We start from the raw sequence: 21491 nt of genomic DNA on the forward strand, positions 1-21491 counted from the left end.
AAGGACAGAAAAAACGGTTATCTTGCATCTCAGGAAATTGATTTAGTACCAAAGAGGACTTGTTTTATAGAGTTATGGCCCTTGACAGTGAACTTCATATTCTTAGCATGGGTGTTTGATTGCAACCAGCATAGCTCAAGGACCTTGATAGAGTTATGGCCCTTGACAATGAACCTCATATCTTAGCATGGGTGTTTGATTGCAACCAGCATAGCTCAAGGACCAGGATAGATTTATGGCCCTTGACAGTGAACTTCATATCTTAGCATGGGTGTTTGATTGCAACCAGCATAGCTCAAGGACCATGATAGAGTTATGGCCCTTGACAATGAACCTCATATCTTAGCATGGGTGTTTGATTGCAACCAGCATAGCGCGAGGACCATGATGCAATTTGATGTAAAAAATTTCATAGACCTATGTGTCTTACCTACTGCATTTCAGATAGAGTTATGGCCTTTGTCAGTAAGGGCTGTTGCTTGGAAGACACTGTGATTAGTGGGTCCCTTTGTGTTGTACCCATCACCAGTAATTTGTTTTATACCCTGCTTTTACACTAAGGATTTTACACTGGTTTTCATTTTATATGAGTTTTATGAAACTTGTTGAATAGCATTATGCACAAAGAGCTGCATATACCAGGTACTATATTGTGAATTATTCAGTAAGTGGCATAGCATATAGTAAGTAGCACAGCTTTTAGAAAGTAGCATATCTTAGCAAATAACACTTTGTTGTAAGAAGGCAAAGCTAATTGAGTGGCATAGCATATAGCAAGTAGCATATCTTAACAAATAACACTGTTGTAAGGAGGCAAAGCTAATTAAGTGGCATAGCATATAGCAAGTAGCATATCTTATAGCAAATAACACTTTGTTGTAAGAAGGCATAGCTAATTGAGTAGCATAGCGTATAGCAAGTAGCATATCTTATAGCAAATAACACTTTGTTGTAAGAAGGCATAGCAAATTGAGTGGCATAGCGTATAGCAAGTAGCATATCTTAACATATAACACTGTTGTAAGAAGGCAAAGCTAACTCAGTAGCATAGGGGGCGCTCACCAATTGATATGTACTTTAGAGAGAGTGACGTATGTAAGGTGAAGTAGTTTGCATTTAAAACATGCACAATGGAGAGAATGTTGGCATACCTATATGCTACATTAATGTAATGTGGATGATATTTCTTTGGATATTGTACTTTTGGAAATTTTACATGATTTAAGCACACTGCTAACTAAAATGACTGCTCCCTTGTGTTAAAAAATCAGCCTGAATTAGTTTAAAGTACACTATACACAGCAGCTATTAAAATAGGGAAAATGAATTTTGCCAGACTAGACAATACCAGCTTCTGAAAGTGCAATGAATGAATTACCAAATATATCAAATGTAAAAAAAGTTAACGGCTCTTTTTTATACAATTTACCTCTGAAGTTGAGGAAGTGAAAATGACCAAGTAGAGCTAGCACTTTTTTGAAAGGTGCACATCTAAAGTAAGGCCAAGCTGTATACTCTATAACCCATAGTACACCCATCAATCATACACCAAAATAAAGGGAATTAAAGGTTCTTTGCATTATACCTAAGATATACAAGGTCTTTTTTAAATAGCCAGTATAACCAGTGAGGAAAGCTGGGGAAATTCTTTTTCTTTAAAATGCTAACCCTATGCAAAATACGAATCTGTAGAGCGCCACCTTAAAGCAAATATAAAAATGTTTGCAATTATTTTTTTTATTTTCATATAATTATGTGTGATGTTCAGAATAAAATGGTACATTCATATTGATGTTAAGCATGAAAATAAGCTAATTATGATCATTTTGCTGTTGCTTACATAATTTGCCATGAGGTATGTTTGTGTGAGTAGTGACCTTAATTATGGGGAAATTAGAAGTCTTAGAATATAGGAATAAAGTCAACTTAAATTTAAAACTGTTGCAGTAAGTGACAGAAATATATGGTGAAAATGTTTCTTTTCATTTATTTGCAATGAAATAAAAAAATAATGAGAAAGTGAATTTGCTTCTTCCATATTAAACAATAGGCAAATATTTTACACTTTGACCTTTGACCTTTATGAACCTGATGAGTTACCTCCCTTTTCAAATTGTAAAATTCATTGTTGATATCTCAGAAATAATTCTGGCTAGTTTCATGTTCCTGTCATTCAGCATAACATTGGTTGCTATGTTTACAAAATGTAATGTGCATTCTTAAAATAGCTCACTTTTTATCATGGAGGGTGGTGGCTAGACTTGTTAGAGATTCTGACACTCATAAATACTGTTCTGTGGGGTGAAAGGCAGGAGAATTATTCAAAAGGATTGTTTTGATGCTTGCGACTTAAATGTTTCAGCCATATAAACATAATTAAATCATACAATAATAATACCTATATTCTCTTTATGGGGGCGCTCACCAATTAATATGTACTTTAGAGAGAGTGATGTATGTAAGGTGAAGTAGTTCGCATTTGAAACATGCACAATGGAGAGAATGTTGGCATACCTATGTGCTACATTAATGTAATGTGGATGATATTTCTTTGGATATTGTACTTTTGGAAATTTTACATGATTTAAGCACACTGCTAACTAAAATGACTGCTCCCTTGTGTTAAAAAATCAGCCTGAATTAGTCTAAAGTACACTATACATAGCAGCTATTAAAATAGGGAAAATGAATTTTGCCAGACTAGACAATACCAGCTTCTGAAAGTGCAATGAATGAATTACCAAATATATCAAAAGTAAAAAAAGTTATCGGTTTTTTTTTATACAATTTACCTCTGAGTTGAGGAAGTGAAAATGACCAAGTAGAGCTAGCACTTTTTTGAAAGGTGCACATCTAAAGTAAGGCCAAGCTGTATACTCTATAACCCATAGTACACCCATCAATCATACACCAAAATAAAGGGGATTAAAGGTTCTTTGCATTATACCTAAGATATACAAGGTCTTTTTTAAATAGCCAGTATAACCAGTGAGGAAAGCTGGGGAAATTCTTTTTCTTTAAAATCCTAACCCTATGCAAAATACGAATCTATAGAGCGCCACCATAGCATATAGCAAGTAGCATATCTTATAGCAAATGACACTGTTGTAAGAAGGCAAATCTAATTGAGTGGCATAGCATATAGCAAGTAGCATATCTTGTAGCAAATAACACTTTGTTGTAAGAAGGCAAAACTAATTGAGTGGCATATCATATAGTGAGTTGCATATCTTACAGCAAATAACACACTTTGTTGTCAGAAGGCCAAATTCATTGAGTGGCATAGCATATAGTAAGTAGCATTGCTTGTAGCAAGAAGGCATTGACAGTAGCAAGTAACATAGGTTGTAGAAAATAGCGTAGCTTGTAGGGAATAGAATATTGTATTAATCAGTTATGTTAATAAATTTCATACATACTTTGCATATAATATATCAGGGCTGTGTCATTAAAAAATCCATGAGACACAGGGAAGGAACTTTTAAAGTGAGGTACTCACACGTAGATGCAATTTGAAATTTTCTTATCAGTTTAATATGAACTCAGTGAAATCAAAGTACCCAAGAACATATTGTTTAAAAAATTGCCTTCCCTGGGTACCATGTATGTTTATTGGAACAGCCCTCAGAATTTACAGTATTCACTGACATTGCTGTGTGATTTTTGGCAATACTCAGTAGTGTTGCTGTATACTGCTGCTGAGTGCTGTGTCGCAAAATATTCAACTTTGCAGTACTTCATAGCTTTGTTTTTTGTGATGTTGCTGGGTTTTGTCACAGCATATCAGACTTTACTCACTAACTTTGCTGTGTGATGTTACAGAGTGTTCTGTCATATAATATATAAGACTTCGTTGTACTCAGTTACATTGCTGTTTGATATTGCAGAGTGTTCTGTCACATAACATGCAAGTCTTTGCAGTACTCAATAACATTGCTTTGTGATGCTGCTGTGTGCCATGTCACAAAATATGACTTTGCCAAACACACTAACATTGCTGTGATATTGCTAATCGTTCTATCACATATCATGCAGATTTCGAAGTACTTATTACATTACAGTGCGATGTTGATTAGTGTTGTGTTACATTGCATACAAGACTCTGCAGTGATGCATCACATAATATATAGGACTTCACAGTACTTAACGATATTTGCTTTGTGATTTTCCTCAGTGTTCTATCACATATTAGATTTTGCAGTACTCAGTGACATTGACAAGTGATGTTGCTGTGACATGCCATCATAACTATAACGAAGGTGAAATTTATATGTTGCTGTGACATGCCATCATAACACTAATGAAGGTGAAATTTATATGTTGCTGTGACATGCCATCATAACTATAACGAAGGTGAAATTTATATGTTGCTGTGACACGTCATCATAACACTAACGAAAGTGAAATTTATATGTTGCTGTGATATGCCATCACTACAATAACGATGGTGAAATTTATATGTTGCTGTGACACGCCATCATAACACTAATGAAGGTGAAATTTATATGTTGCTGTGACATGCCATCATAACACTAACAAATGTGAAATTTATATGTTTCTCTGACATGCCATCACTACAATAACGAAGGTGAAATTTATATGTTGCTGTGACATGCCATCATAACACTAATGAAGGTGAAATTTATATGTTGCTGTGACACGCCATCACAACACTAATGAAGGTGAACTATATATGTTGCTGTGACACGCCATCACAACACTAACAAAGGTGAAATTTATATGTTGCTGTGACATGCCATCATAACTATAACAAAGGTGAAATTTATATGTTGCTGTGACACGCCATCACAACACTAATGACGGTGAAATTTATATGTTGCTGTCACACGCCATCATAACACTAATGAAGGTGAAATTTATATGTTGCTGTGACATGCCATCACTACAATAACGAAGGTGAAATTTATATGTTGCTGTGACACGCCATCACAACACTAATGACGGTGAAATTTATATGTTGCTGTGACACGCCATCACTACACTAATGAAGGTGAAATTTATATGTTGCTGTGACATGCCATCACTACACTAATGAAGGTGAAATTTATATGTTGCTGTGACACGCCATCATAACACTAACGAAGGTGAAATTTATATGTTGCTGTGACACGCCATCATAACTATAACGAAGGTGAAATTTATATGTTGCTGTGACATGCCATCATAAAACTAACGAAAGTGAAATATGTTGCTGTGACATGCCATCATAACACTAACAAAGGTGAAATTTATATGTTGCTGTGACACGCCATCATAACACTAACGAAGGTGAAATTTATATGTTACTGTGACATGCCATCACAACACTAATGAAGGTGAAATTTATACGTTGCTGTGACATGCCATCATAACACTAACGAAGGTGAAATTTATATGTTGCTGTGACATGCCATCACAAAACTAATGAAGGTGAAATATATATGTTGCTGTGACATGCCATCATAACACTAACAAAGGTGAAATTTATATGTTGCTGTGACATGCCATCATAACACTAACGAAGGTGAAATTTGTATGTTGCTGTAACACGCCATCACTACACTAATGAAGGTGAAATATATATGTTGCTGTGACATGCCATCATAACACTAACAAAGGTGAAATTTATATGTTGCTGTGACATGCCATCATAACACTAACGAAGGTGAAATTTATATGTTGCTGTAGCATGCCATCACTACACTAATGAAGGTGAAATATATATGTTGCTGTGACACGCCATCATAACACTAACAAAGGTGAAATTTATATGTTGCTGTGACATGCCATCATAACACTAATGAAGGTGAAATTTATATGTTGCTGTGACATGCCATCATAACACTAACGAAGGTGAATTTCTTATGTTTCTGTGACATGCCATCATAACACTAACGCAGGTGAAATTTATATGTTGCTGTGACACGCCATCACTACACTAATGAAGGTGAAATTTATATGTTGCTGTGACATGCCATCACTACACTAATGAAGGTGAAATTTATATGTTGTTGTGACACACCATCACTACACTAATGAAGGTGAAATTTATATGTTGCTGTGACACGCCATCACTACACTAATGAAGGTGAAATATATATGTTGCTGTGACATGCCATCATAGCACTAACGAAGGTGAAATTTATATGTTGCTGTGACATGCCATCATAACACTAATGATGGTGAAATTTATATGTTGCTGTGACATGCCATCATAACACTAACAAAGGTGAAATTTATATGTTGTTGTGACATGCCATCATAACACTAACGAAGGTGAAATTTATATGTTGCAGTGACACACCATCATAACACTACTGAAGGTGAAATTTGTATGTTGCTGTGACATGCCATCATAACACTAACAAAGGTGAAATTTATATGTTGCTGTGACACGCCATCACTACAGTAACGAAGGTGAAATTTATATGTTGCTGTGACACGCCATCATAACACTAACGAAGGTAAAATATATATGTTGCTGTGACACGCCATCACTACAATAATGAAGGTGAAATTTATATGTTGCTGTGACACACCATCACTACACTAACAAAGGTGAAATTTATATGTTGCTGTGACATGCCATCATAACACTAACAGAGGTGAAATTTATATGTTGCTGTGACATGCCATCATAACACTAACAAAGGTGAAATTTATATGTTGCTGTGACACGCCATCACTACAATAACGAAGGTGAAATTTATATGTTGCTTTGACATGCCATCATAACACTAACAAAGGTGAAATTTATATGTTGCTGTGACACGCCATGACTACACTAACAAAGGTGAAATTTATATGTTGATGTGACATGCCATCATAACTATAATGAAGGTGAAATTTATATGTTGCTGTGATATGCCATCATAACTATAATGAAGGTGAAATTTATATGTTGCTGTCACACGCCATCACAACACTAATGAAGGTGAAATATCTAGGTTGCTGTGACACGCCATCATAACACTAACAGAGGTGAAATTTATATGTTGCTGTGACATGCCATCATAACACTAATGAAGGTGAAATTTATATGTTGCTGTGACATGCCATCATAACACTAACGAAGGTGAAATTTATATGTTGCTGTGACACGCCATCATAACACTAACAGAGGTGAAATTTATATGTTGCTGTGACATGCCATCATAACACTAATGAAGGTGAAATTTATATGTTGCTGTGACATGCCATCATAACACTAACAAAGGTGAAATTTATATGTTGCTGTGACATGCCATCATAACACTAACGAAGGTGAAATTTATATGTTGCTGTGACATGCCATCATAACACTAATGAAGGTGAAATTTATATGTTGCTTTGACATGCCATCATAACACTAATGAAGGTGAAACTTATATGTTGCTGTGACATGCCATCATAACACTAATGAAGGTGAAATTTATATGTTGCTGTGACATGCCATCATAACACTAACAAAGGTGAAATTTATATGTTGCTGTGACATGCCATCATAACACTAACAAAGGTGAAATTTATATGTTGCTGTGACACGCCATCATAACATTAATGAAGGTGAAATTTATATGTTGCTGTGACACACCATCATAACACTAATGAAGGTGAAATTTATATGTTGCTGTGACATGCCATCATAACACTAATGAAGGTGAAATTTATATGTTGCTGTGACATGCCATCATAACTATAATGAAGGTGAAATTTTTTATATGTTGAGTTTTGTTTCTACTTTCAGATATTAGTAGACTTACAAAAATCAAAGACTGCCTTCCCATGTATATTGAATACAACCACATCAAAGTGGTCATTGCTTTGCTAACTCATCGCTACGGGGAGACTGTTCTTGACACTGGGATGATAGTTCTAGGGAAGCCATCAGATAGTCAGGGAAGTCAGCTAGGACCTTCATCACTGCTGCCATCTACATCAAGAGTAACAAACTCTGACCAACAGGTTTGATGAAATATTTCTACTTAAATTGAACATGATAATTTGTTTAAGTGGGAATCATTTTGAACCTTTTTTATTATGCAGAATAATGATTACTATGGCCGATATTTTTTTATTGGGATCATATTTTTTCTGTTATAAATGTTTCCCAAGTCCCAAGTGGGTTAGATCTATACCTTGAAGAACAAGGTTTTCAGTAGATGTGAAGGATTCAGCAGATGTGTATAAGATGAAGCATGTTTGATAATGTAAATAAATTGAATGGAAAGCTTATGAAATTTTAAGATAGAATTTAAAAAATTTCCAAAGTGAAGGTATTATTCCTGTATGTTTCCTGTATTTAATCATTTTATGACTGTGTGTACTTCCACTGAGGTCATAAAACTTGTTCCATTACATTAGCATCTCACACTAGAGTCAGCTGTGAAAATCTATAGAGAAATAAAGACTCTTTAAGCCAATTGTGAAGTATATTATGTAGGTATGAGCCTCTTTAAGCAAGTCATGAAGCATAATATGAGAAATAAGCCCCTTTAAGCAAGTTATGAATATGGAGAAATAAGCCCTTTTAAGCAAGTTGTGAAGCATAATATGGAGAAATAAGCCTCTTTAAGCAAGTTGTTAATATGGAGAAATATGCCCCTTTAAGCAAGTTGTTGATATGTAGGAATATGCCACTTTATGCAAGTTGTGAAGGATAATATGGAGAAATATGCCACTTTAAGCAAGTTGTGAAGCATGATATGGAGAGATATGCCACTTTATGCAAGTTGTGTACCTTAATATGGAGAAATATGTTCCTTTATGCAAGTTGTGAATATGGAGAAATAAGCCCCTTTAAGCAAGTTGTTAAACGTAATATGTAGAAATATGTTCCTTTAAGCAAGTTGTGAATATGGAGAAATAAGCCTCTTTAAGCAAGTTGTGAAGCATAATATGGAGAAATATGCCCCTTTAAGCAAGTTGTTGATATGTAGGAATATGCCACTTTATGCAAGCTGTGAAGCATAATATGGAGAAATATGCCACTTTAAGCAAGTTGTGAAGCATATGGAGGTATGAGCCCCTTTAAGCAAGTTGTGAAGTATAATTTGGAGATATGAGCACTTTAAGCAAGTTGTGAAGCATAATATGTAGAAATATGTTGCTCTGAGCAAGTTGTGAAGCATCATATGTAGAAATAAGCCACTTTGAGCAAGTTGTGAAGCATATTTTGAAATAAGCAGGTTCAAGCATGTTGTGAAGCATAATATGTAGATATGAACCCCTTTAAGCAATCTGTAAAAAATAATATTTAGAAATAAGCCCTTTTAAGCAAGCTGTAAAAATAATATGGAGAAATAAGCCCTTTTAAGCAAGCTGTATAAATAATATCGAGAAATTAGCCCCTTTAAGCAATCTGTAAAAAATAATATGGAGAAATAAGCCCTTTTAAGCAAGCTGTAAAAATAATATGGAGAAATAAGCCCTTTTAAGCAAGCTGTAAAAATAATATGGAGGAATAAGCCCTTTTAAGCAAGCTGTAAAAATAATATGGAGAAATAAGCCCATTTAAGCAAGCTGTAAAAATAATATGAAGAAATAAGCCCTTTTCAGCAAGCTGTAAAAATAAGATGGAGAAATAAGCCCTTTTAAGCAGGCTGTAAAAATAATATGGAGAGATAAGCCTTTTTAAGTAGGCTGTAAAAATAATATGGATAAATAAGCCCTTTTAAGCAAGCTGTCAAAAATAATATGAAGAAATAAGCCTCTTTAAGCAAACTGTAAAAAATGATATGGAGAAATAAGCCCTTTGAAGCAAACTGTAAAAAATAATATGGAGAAATAAGCCCTTTCCCCTTTGACAGATCTGTGAGAAAAAGTGGGCTACCATCAAAGGCTACTGCTCCATAATACCTAAGAGATTCAGGCATGTCGGCAGATCAGTCATGTTGGCAGATTAGTCATGTTGGCAGATCAGTCAGACCTACAAACCTATTTTGATCTGAATATACCAGCTTCCTTCACCATGTTTCCAAACTGGAATATGTTCTGCATTTTATCATGGCTCAAGTCAGATAAATTTGAGTCATTAGCACAGGTGTCACTGAAAAGCTGTTGTTGTTACAAACCAGTTTCCTGATAGCTTCAATCTCAACATGCAGGGTAAGAGACTTACATGCCTTTTCAGTTGAAACAAACTATGTGCAGTTCAGATTGAATGGTTTGGAGAGCATTGTATCGCAATCAGGCTTAGAAGCTAAGAACCAGTCACCATCAACGGGCATTCAGAGAGTTGTCATATGCTTCTTGTAAATACATTCAGAGTAACGACCATGCAAAATCCTGTCCATTCCCTCAAGCACTACTTGGAGCACACAGAGACAAGTCATGATAAGCGCAAATGACTCTTTCTCCACGAAAGTTAGAAAGCAAGGTATTACACTCCAAGACCGATTTTTGTGGTTTAAGTAGTTATATGCTTGGCACACTCTGACATCTCAAAAGTTAAAGAGTGGTAATGATTCATGTCACCATGTGGTGTGTTGTTTTAAGTAGGAGGGTGGGTTTTCATTACCATAGGGCATTCAATCTTTCTTCCCTTGAAGGATACCCAAGTTATATGTAGGTTGCTCAGCATTCCCTCCTCCTATTACCTGTTCTCATAACATTAACTTGACTGGGGAACATATTTGAAGGAGAAAGCCAATTTTTAAGTAAATGCTTCTCAGGGAATACATACCTGGTAACATTACCTAATATTGCTCTTAACCACCCCACCACGTAAGGAGGCACTCTACAGTTTCATATTCTGCATAGGGTTAGGATTTTAAAGAAAAAGATTTTCCCCAGCTTTCCACACTGGTTATACTGGCTATTTAAACAAGACCTTGTATATCTTAGGTATAATGCAAAGAACCTTTAATTCCCTTTATTTTAGTGTATGATTGATGGGTGTACTATGGGTTATAGAGTATACAGCTTGGCCTTACTTCAGATGTGCACCTTTCAAAAAAGTGCTAGCTCTACTTGGTCATTTTCACTTCCTCAACTTCAGAGGTAAATTGTATAAAAAAGAACTGATAACTTTTTTTACATTTGATATATTTGGTAATTCATTCATTGCACTTTCAGAAGCTCGTATTGTCTAGTCTGTCAAAATTCATTTTCCCTATTTTAATAGCTGCTATGTATAGTGTACTTTAGACTAATTCAGGCTGATTTTTTAACACAAGGGAGCAGTCATTTTAGTTAGCATGTGCTTAAATCATGTAAAATTTCCAAAAGTACAATATCCAAAGAAATATCATCCACATTACATTAATGTAGCATAGAGGTATGCCAACATTCTCTCCATTGTGCATGTTTTAAATGCGAACTACTTCACCTTACATACATCACTCTCTCAAAAGTACATATTAACTGGTGAGCGCCCCCTAAGCAGCCATATTGGCATATCGCTCTGCTTAAAAACTAGCAACACATGGTGGTGATGACAAGGGGGGGTAAATGGCAAGAGTTATTTCTCTTTGTCAATATGAGATAGAACAGACAAATTTTCATATTTTTTATATAGCTGGATTCAGTAGGTATCAGGCTTTTATCCCTAACATGAATGCATTTAGGTAAGTTTCTTGGAGAAACATAATTGCTTACAAGTTTGCTTTCTTTTGCATTGAGTTCATAATAGGCTATGGGAGAAAACAGCAATTAGCACAATATTTTCTTGCTTTCTTTGCGTTGGGGAACAAAACATGCTTGCATATTTCACCCAGTACACTTGCAACTGCATCTGGCAGGACTTTTGGGTATCTCTTGTATCAAAATACAATAAAATTTTGTTGTCATTTAAGACAAGTTTCCTTTGTAATTGTAAGTTGTCTTTAGCACATTTGACTGTGTCTTTGTCCCAGTGATCATTAAGAATAAGTCTGTTTATACCAGTTATCTTTTTATTTATATTTTGTTATTTATTTACTTTGTTAATATTATGCCAGTGGTTAAATAATCGAGTCATTTTATCTGAAGCTGGTACATGTTGAAAGTTGTAGGTAATGTATAATACTTGGGATGAATTTTTGGAAGGGTTTTTTAAATAAAAATAGTTCACCATACATTTCCATTATTTTAGAACTCCCAACCCATGGGATACAGTCAGACAAACTTGGAAAGAGGAGATTCCCAAGGAGATTTGTCCCAACCAGCTGCTTCTGGGAATGAATCTGCCAGTGGAACTAAAAGAAAACTTCCAGCCTGGATGACCGGAACAGCAAACAAACCAGTACTTACCAAAAAAATGAAGTCTAACAGTCTGTTCAAATAAAAACTTTGACTTGGTGAACATTCAGATATAAAGTTCTGTCATCATCAGCTTGGAAGTGATCATTGTGAACATCAGAATGAGAAATTCAGCAGTCTATACTCATAGAAATGTTCAACGTAAACAGTAAGAGTGAAGTTCTTCATTGAGTCATTTTGAATAAGAGGTTTTGCATTATCTTGGAGTCGTACATTCATAGATTATTGGATTGCCTATCTTTCTACATGAAAAGGAAATGCTTACTTTGTTTTCTGTATGTTTTAGATTGCCAAAAAATATTTCATTTTCCAGTCTAAAAACTAATTAAACTGTTTATTTAGTATCTCAAAATAATGGTGGAAAAAATCACCCCAATAAGATTAGCACCTACAATAATTTACCACCCATGAAGTTAAAAAAGGACTATTTTTGTATCATTGCATGTAGGGTAATGTATCTTTATGTGTTTGGTAATCAGTTTAAAAAAACAAACAAATGTCTTCCTCAATTGTTATATTTGATATTTGTCCTTCAAGAAACGACCATACATTTATTAGAGTCAAGACTTGTTGCGGTTCAAAAGAGAACTACCATGTTAGTAATCTCCCTTTACTGTGTATAGTAAGTCATTGTGAAAATCTGCAGAAAAATGCACTAATATTTGACTACAGAAAGTATAATCCACACATTGGTGATTCACAGTGTCCTAAATATGTTGCTGTCTAAAATCCCAAATTAATCCTGTCATAAGCATGTCTTTCTTTTCCCCATATTTGTGAAACGCGTCAGTTTTATCATTTTTTAAAAATAGGATATCCTAGTGACTTGAGATAAGTGACAGAACACTGACAATTCAGAAACTTTCAGAGATTGAGTTTTAAGCTTCCATTAGTGCCAGTTCAGCAATACAGTTTGTGTAGTCTTATCAGAGATTGAGTTTTAAGCTTCCATTAGTGCCAATTCAGTGATAGCTTGTGTAGTCTTATTAGAGAATACACACAAACAGGTGTCAGGATGTTTGGCATGATCATAGGAAGTTGTCAATCGAGCAAACAACACCAAATGAACATGTGACACTATTGAGACACTGTATATGTGTAAAATCTGCACTTAAAAAAAAAGAAGTTGTCTACTGTGAAAACAAAGTAGTCGCTGGCTTACAAGCAGTGGCAGATCATCCACAACATGTTGCTTACAAAATAGATCTAGGTTATAAAAGAGACAAATACAAATTTAAATTAATGCTTTCTTAAACACAGTATTTACAGGAAACAATATAAAACAGGTTGCTTGGAATTGGCAGCAGTTTATTTACTTTTTTTTTTCTTTTTTGAAGTTATGTCAAATAAAAAAAATCTGGTCACTGTGTTACAGGACAATAACTAAAAATGACAACAAGGATCATTGTTTTTGTGCCTTTTTATTTTCTAATCTTTACTGACTCTATTTATATATTGTGTAGTGAGATAAAGTAAGGAATCCATGCTGGGCCTTGATAAGCAAAAGAACATCATATGACGGGATCTGTACTGACTCTTTTGATATCTTGTGTAGTGAGATAAAGTAGGGAATCCATGCTGGGCATTGATAAGCAAAAGAACGTCATATGACAGATCCGTACTGGCTCTTTGATGTATTGTGTTGTGAGATAAAATAGGGGATTGTCGTTGATAATTACAAAACAGATATTACCATTAGTTGTCTTTAATCAAAGCCATGACTATTGCACCCAATTAACAGACGATTAAGTTGTCTTTAATCAAAGCCATGACTATTGCACCTAATTAACAGATGATTAAGTTGTCTTTAATCAAAGCCATGACTATTGCACCCAATTAACAGATGATTAAGTTGTCTTTAATCAGAACCATGACTGTCACACTAGACAAACAACAGAATAATTTGGACTACTATATAATAATATCTACATTGACAACCAATGATATTTATGTTAATTAAATCAAGTCAGTTATGAAGAAAAACAATGAGAAATAGTTGTCCCATGATAATGCATCCACTGAGATCTGTCCAGTTTACATACACATGATTGATCTATGCTAGGCCTCATTTTAGAATGAGACACTGTCACATTGCAGCTTTCCAAATATGGGGTCAATAACAAAAAAGACAACAGAGTGACAAATTGGATTAAAATTATTTTAGATTTTATAAGTTTATGAGCACATTAAATATTATTGCTGTTAAAAGTAAGTGCAAGTATTTTCTGAGAAAATTAGGTATCTCTTCATAGCCAATTAAAGCAGCGGCCCTGATTGGGCGAGTGGTCGAAAGCACTCACCATTATGGATCATTGCCATCTCACCTCTGTCTGTGTGGGTTCCAGTCTCGGGTTCGACCAGTGTGGGTATGTGAGAAAGCTTGCCAGTAGCTTCTCGTGGGTCAGTGGTTCTTTCCAGTGTTTTCCTGGGTTCTTCCTCCACCATTTATACTGGCCACCATGTATAGCCTATCTTGTGCTGAAAAATGGCGTTAAACCGTACAACAACAACAACCAATTGAAGCAAACTCTGTCAGTTTAATCACAGGCAAACACACTCTGACTTGAGCCACCTCAACAGATTCATTGTGGTGCTGAAGTTCAAGATGGAAACACTCGTTCAGTCAGACTTCCCATAAAAATGGATGAATTTGTGATCAGCCTGGATCCAGTTTCACACAAATTCCTATGGCAAACTGAACCCCAACGTAGATGTACCTAATGAAGATGGTCCTGTCCTGCTGGCTCCATGTTGCCCCTTTTCAGGTCACCTTCATCACAAACTCAAGATCACAACTAGGTAGTAGCATTTCAGCATTATTGGCACAGCAAAGGTTAACACAAAGCAGGAATCATAATGGAAAAGTCCCAACTACAGTTTGTGCAGATGGCAGTTTGTAAGTTTGAGAAGCCCATTTCTTGCTGTGCTTCAGCAATCAGTGGCAAGTGGGGTCTGCAGGAACTACCTCTTTATACCAGCCTTCTGAAAATGAAGACAATAAGGCATTTCTTGTCTGGAAGGACTGTCTTGATGGGATAGTAGTTTTGATCATGGTAGTAGTGGCCTGTCTCCTCAAACTGGGTTGGTAGGGGGAACCAAATCACCCAGTCTATGTATAAAGGCTTAGGAGTTTCTGGTGTTCCCAGTCACATATGTCCATTCAAATCAGACACATTCCCATCAGGCTCAATGTCCTGGCCTACCCTCAGTCAAGAAAGTGTCAAATCCTTAACTCAAGATGGGCACCTCATCACTTGAACTTACATAGGATTTGTACACTTTGGTATCACATGATGGACCTTCTTGCAGCAAGGTAGAACCACATGATGGACCTTCTTGCAGCAAGGTAGAACCACATGATGGACCTTCTTGCAGCAAGGTAGAACCACATGATGGACCTTCTTGCAGCAAGGTAGAACCACATGATGGACCTTCTTGCAGCAAGGTAGAACCACATGATGGACCTTCTTGCAGCAAGGTAGAACCACAAGATGTCCACTTTTATGTCTCCAGCCATGGGATGTGGATACACTACTACTTATTTGGGAGGGGTTTGAGGCTTTAGCCCACCTCCACCCTCACCCCCATGGTAGAAGTACTGAAACAAATACAGAGAGGGGCCAAAACTGCAAACAGATTCTGATTCAGGTGGGACAAATCCTGGGTCCCAGCAAAATGAAAATTACTCAGTTGCTGCAGTCACAGGTATTTCATCCCTGGCTCCTCCATCACACCAGGCTCTTGTTTGAAGAACACTGCAAATAAAAGAATTCCAGCCTTCAGTTGTGGAAAGAATCTCAAGATTTAGAAGGTCCACCATTTTGAAGGCATCTGAGGGAAAATGGTATATATTTAGGGACTGGTGCAAAGCCAACATTATCATCCTGTTGAGTATTGTAATCAAACAGTTGACTGATTTCTTTATCTGGCTGTTTGAGGAGAGCAAATTAGCCCCAATTAATATCAAAGGCTACCACTCCATGAGTTCTATTAGCCCCAATTACTATCAAAGGCTACCACTCCATGAGTTCTATTAGCCCCAATTACTATCAAAGGCTACCACTTCATGAGTTCTGTTAGCCCCAATTACTGTCAAAGGCTACCACTCCATGAGTTCTATTAGCCCCAATTACTGTTAAAGGCTACCACTCCATGAGTTCTAACACTTTCAGGCAGAGATGATTTTGGTCATGATAAAGATCTTTCAGAACTACTAGTCAGTTTTGACATGAATAGACCAGAATCACTAAAGCTGTTTCCAAAATGGAATCTTTCATGGGGTTTCACCTGCTGCAGTTCAAATCGATTTGAACATATAAGCCAGAACTTTGCTGAAACTCCTGTCATGCTTACCTTTGGTATGCGGAGTGAGCAGGTTACATGCCCTTTCAATGGACACTATCCCTAGTTCATATCAGTTGGTTTTACAGTATTAATGACACAACTAGGCTTTGTAGCTATGAATAGGCTGCCATCAGTGGGCAATCAAGGAGTCATCATTTCCTCCCTTTCTTCAACTGATAATTCGAGAGTAGCAACAATACAAGGCCCATATTGTGCACTCAGACATTACTTGAAGTGCACAGAGAACATATGTTGACCAAGAAAATGTCACTTTTTCCCCATGAAAATCAACCCTTTCATTGTTGGTTATTTGTTAAGTGTACTCTGAAGTCTCCAAAGATCAGAGTCATGTTATGAAACTTTCATGTCATGAAACAGAATGCAAATGGAATGCAAACAGAATACAAATGCTATGTAAATAAAATGCAGATTTGGTAAAACTACCTACTTCAGGGTCTGTATTATTCCTAGATTTCAAGTAGTGTTTGATTCAGAAGGTTGCTGATGCATGAATATTGTATTTCATTTTTATTACAGGATGTGGTAGTCGTTTAGCCAGACTGTAGACATTGTTTTTTAAATTGTAAATCATGTTTTGGAAAAGCACTTAAAAGTTTTGCATATTACTGAATAACATTTTGTAAATTTCCTTTGAATCAGGATGCAGATATTTTGTGTTCATCACCACCACCACCACCACCACCACCACCATCATCATCATCATCATCATCAGTCACTATTGTCTAATTAACTTTCACTTGGATGCCAATCAAAATTGCCATTATTAGATACCTACTTGTTAAATTCAGTGCAGGTCAATTGTAATCATGCTCTCTGTCCATCATAGCATGATAGCTTTATTGGAAATAATGGAATCTCAGCCAAATCTTTTATGCACTTTTTCTTATAGATCTGAGGCAAATTGTATTTTTGTCTGATACTGCTCTAGTGGCATAGGTGGTTATTTCATCCACATTGGATGCTGGAGGCCGCAGGTTCAAACCCCAGCCAAGTCATACCAAAGACATAAAAATGGTACTATCAGCTGTCTCGCTTGGTGCTCAGAATTTAGAGGTTAGTGTTAGGCCTGGTCGGCCTGGTGTCAGGATAATTTGACTGGGTGGGAGACGTCTGCTCATGATACCCCAGTGCTAGATATAACTATAAACTGCCACATTGTAGACATCATAGCGATATGACTGAAAAATACGTTAAAAATCCAAATCACACATATGCACTATTTTGTTCTGTGTTCAGCGTTTTAATTAAGAAGTTATGGCTCCTGATCTGAAAACTTGGGTTTCTGCAACCTAAATTTGTCAAGAATTGCTGATTTCAACAAATGTGGTATGCATCTTCATCTTGAGAAGACCCGTCAGCTTGCTATGCCATCACTTATAGGAGTTACTAATTTTCACTTGATTTGGTTTCGGCAAAATTACTTAGCAGTTTTGGATTTCATTGAAATTTACCTTTGATGAGACCAGTTTTTCTTGCATTCTGCATCATTTATAAAAGTATCCACAGCATAACTTTACAATGTTGTCCCCAAGTGGACAGGTGATACAAGACATTCATGTTTACAGATCACTTACATATCACCTGTTGGTTCAAGTATTAGTTCAGCCAACGTGGTTATTTGAGAAAGCTTTCCATTGGCTTCCTACGGATAGGTGGTTCTTTCCAGGGTTTTCCTGGGTTCTTTTTTCATCAGATATACTGGCTACCATATGTAGTCCATCATGTGCTGAAAAATGGCATGAAAAACAAGCTAAACAAATTTGCAAAGAATATTTGGATTTTAACTACATTTGGTGTGCATCTTTATATGGATAAGATTTATAAAGAGGTTACTTGCCAACATTCATTGATGTTATTTACCCAGATTTTGGCCTCCAGTGGCATCATGTAAAGGAGTAATAACCTCGATTTTCCATCATTTTAAACTTTGGTGTCTGCAGAAAAACTTTACCAAGAGTTGTTGGATTTCTACTAAATAGGACAGGCAACTTTATATTAACCAAACCTCACTCAGTTTGCTTTTCATTGGGGTTTTTTCATCATGACTCCAAAGAGTTACGGCCTCTGAGCTTCACTTCTCAGAACTCTGGTTTTGTACATAATTACCTTAAAATGTTGGATTTCAGTTAAATTTTGGTATGCAGGTTTTTATTGAATAATAATTTTCAACTATTCTTGTAATTTTCAGGATATCAGTAATAAGTGTTGATATCGTCCAGATTTCAGGATATCATTAATAAGTGTTGATATGGTCCATATTTTAGGATATCATTAATACATGTTGATATGGTCCAGATTTCAGGATATCATTAATAAGTGTTGATATGGTCCAGATTTCAGGATATCATTGATGAGTCTAGTGATGGCCCATTTTTCAAACTGTTTTTTTTTGGTACCATAGCAATATATATAATGAATCATTGGATTTCATGATCATTTTTGTGTGCAACTTTATATTGTAGAACTCTTGCTTGAGTGTACCAGTATTTTTTTTTCTTTTATGGAGTTGTTACCCATTATTTTTATTGTGCAAAGTCTGTCTGTTCAGAAAAAAATTGTGACACACAAGGCTTTTTGTAATACACCCAGTGCTAATGGTTTTAGTTGTCCCATCTGGTATGTAATAAGAAGGATATATAGCTATCACTCTGACTGTCTGTCCTTAATTTTTCTGTCTGTAAACAGATTTCGTTTTGGGAGCATAACTCTCAAACCATTCAAGCTATCTCAACTAAACTTGATACACATGTTATGCAAGATGTATACCTTGCATTTTCTACTGTCAGTATTTTTTTATGTTACCATAGAAACATGGTCAAACACAAGTATAAATTTATGGAATTTGACCATAGGTTATTAGAATTAGTAGTATGAAAATTGAGAGTACAGGACCATATGTAACTTCAGTAAGAGTCTTTACTTAAATGGGGGATTGGGGGCAGGGTGAATACAAAGCATTCTGTTTATCAAAAGAATAATCTGGTTTATTTTCATTATTGCTTTCAAATTTCAAAAAAAATTAGAGCTGTGATTTCTGCATTATTTTCATGCAATATTTCACAACAATTCAGGCTGCTGTTCAGAGTATTGATTTTACAGGCAGTCTTTTTCTGCAAAGATGCTGCATACCCATGTTCTAGTCATTTATTAGATTCTTCAGCCCTTTCATTGAAATGCTTGAGAATGCTACACTTCATTCAAGCATCTGAATGACTGAGTTATACCAGTAGATGTGAATCTCATAAGTATGATGTAATGCTGAACTGTTGATAAGTAAATCATGTCAATGGAATTCATGATCACTGAGAATAGAAGACAAGATGGTCTTAATAGATATGAAGGAATGCATGAAAAATTGTGAGATTGCATCAGTCAGTTGTTTCAAACTTCATTTGGTGTAGAAATCAGGAGTATGCCAGCTAATTAGAGGATCAGTGATTCTAGATAATAAGCCATGTGCATACTTTCATTTCTTCCAAACTGTTTTATGGTAAACTACAGACGCTGGCTGAAACTACTGAGTAGACTTTGGGAATTCCAGATAGAAATCTGTCATATTAAACAGGTCTGAGATTTATATCAATACAAATATATACATTCTTGTGTTGATTTACGTGATTGTCTTTAAAAATTATTTGGCCTTGCACTGCAGTGATAAAGATTATTTTGAAAAGGGAGATAATCTATATCATTCTTGAGCAGGGGTCTCAAACTCAAACCACTCTGAGGGCCCTGTTAACTAATATGAATGTGTTCATTTGATGCTGTACAGTTAGTGCTTGTTATACATAATTAATATCGAATGTATTCAAATTATACCATACAGTTAGTGCATATTATGCATAATTAATACTGGATGTATTCAAATTATACCATACAGTTAATGCTTGTTATGCATACAGATATGAAGAATATGTCTCTGACGGAAGTCTTGTATATTATGTATAGACTTCATTGCGACATTTTTTTGTACCGTACACTGTCAAATCTTTTTGTACTGTACACTGTCAAATCTTTTTGAACCGTACACTGTCAAATCTTGACAAGAAAATCCAAATTGCAGTACATTCCTACACCAGATTCATGTTACTGTTTGTTTGTTTTACAGATGACAAGTTTTGAAAATAGAAATTTGGGGAAAAATTGGAAATTAAAACATGTTCTGCTCAAAATGGTTGTTACTTTCTTCTTTTTGTTATGTTCTCTTCATGTCTCTCTCTCTCTCTCTCTCTCTCTCTCTCTCATTTTAATATGAGAACTCCAGGGCATTGATCACTTATTAATATTTCTTAAAATATCACCACCTAGTGGTCTTTGGTTGCAGTCCCCCAACAAATTGTCACCCATGTGGGGCACCTTGGTCTTTCCAATTTCAAGTCTTCTAAAAAAAATTGAATATCAAAGATGTATCAGCTAACTGTACACTGTACATGGTTTTGGATACTTAAAAACTGTACACTGTACATGGTTTTGGATACTTAAAAATCTTCATTTGTTTCATAATATAATCAAAAATATTGTTAAATATTAAACGACTATTAGATTCTTCTTTAAGTTACTGTTGTTGTACATTGAAAGACCTTTCTTGGATTTGGTATCTTTACCATATAACTTCGTGTATTTCATGTTTACATTTACACCTCTGCCTCAATAACTTGTGTACAACAGGGTGCCAATGCATAGACCAGCCTCAATAACTTGTGTACAGCAGAGTACCAATACATAGACCAGCCTCAATAACTTGTGTACAACAGGGTACCAATACATAGACCAGCCTCAATAACTTGTGTACAACAGGGTACCAATGCATAGACCAGCCTCAATAACTTGTGTACAGCAGGGTACCAATACATAGACCAGCCTCAATAGGTTGTGTACAGCAGGGTACCAATACATAGACCAGCCTC

General features: G+C 35.7%; 1 protein-coding gene across 1 annotated transcript in view; it reads left to right on the forward strand.

Annotated features, from left to right (window-relative positions):
* LOC149776131 (bifunctional 3'-5' exonuclease/ATP-dependent helicase WRN-like) overlaps window positions 1-20756 on the forward strand; it is a 202244-nt gene extending 181488 nt beyond the window's left edge. The window contains exons 27-28 of the mRNA XM_089942399.1: window positions 7727-7944; window positions 12053-20756. Coding sequence (XP_089798525.1) covers window positions 7727-7944; window positions 12053-12244 — 410 coding nt within the window. The 3' untranslated portion in view covers window positions 12245-20756. The remainder of the gene's footprint in view (window positions 1-7726; window positions 7945-12052) is intronic.
* The last annotated feature ends 735 nt before the right edge of the window (window positions 20757-21491 follow it).

This window comes from Sinohyriopsis cumingii, chromosome 18 (genome assembly GCF_028554795.1).
Source record: "Sinohyriopsis cumingii isolate HCF-2022 chromosome 18, ASM2855479v2, whole genome shotgun sequence".
Lineage (NCBI taxonomy): Eukaryota > Metazoa > Mollusca > Bivalvia > Unionida > Unionidae > Sinohyriopsis > Sinohyriopsis cumingii.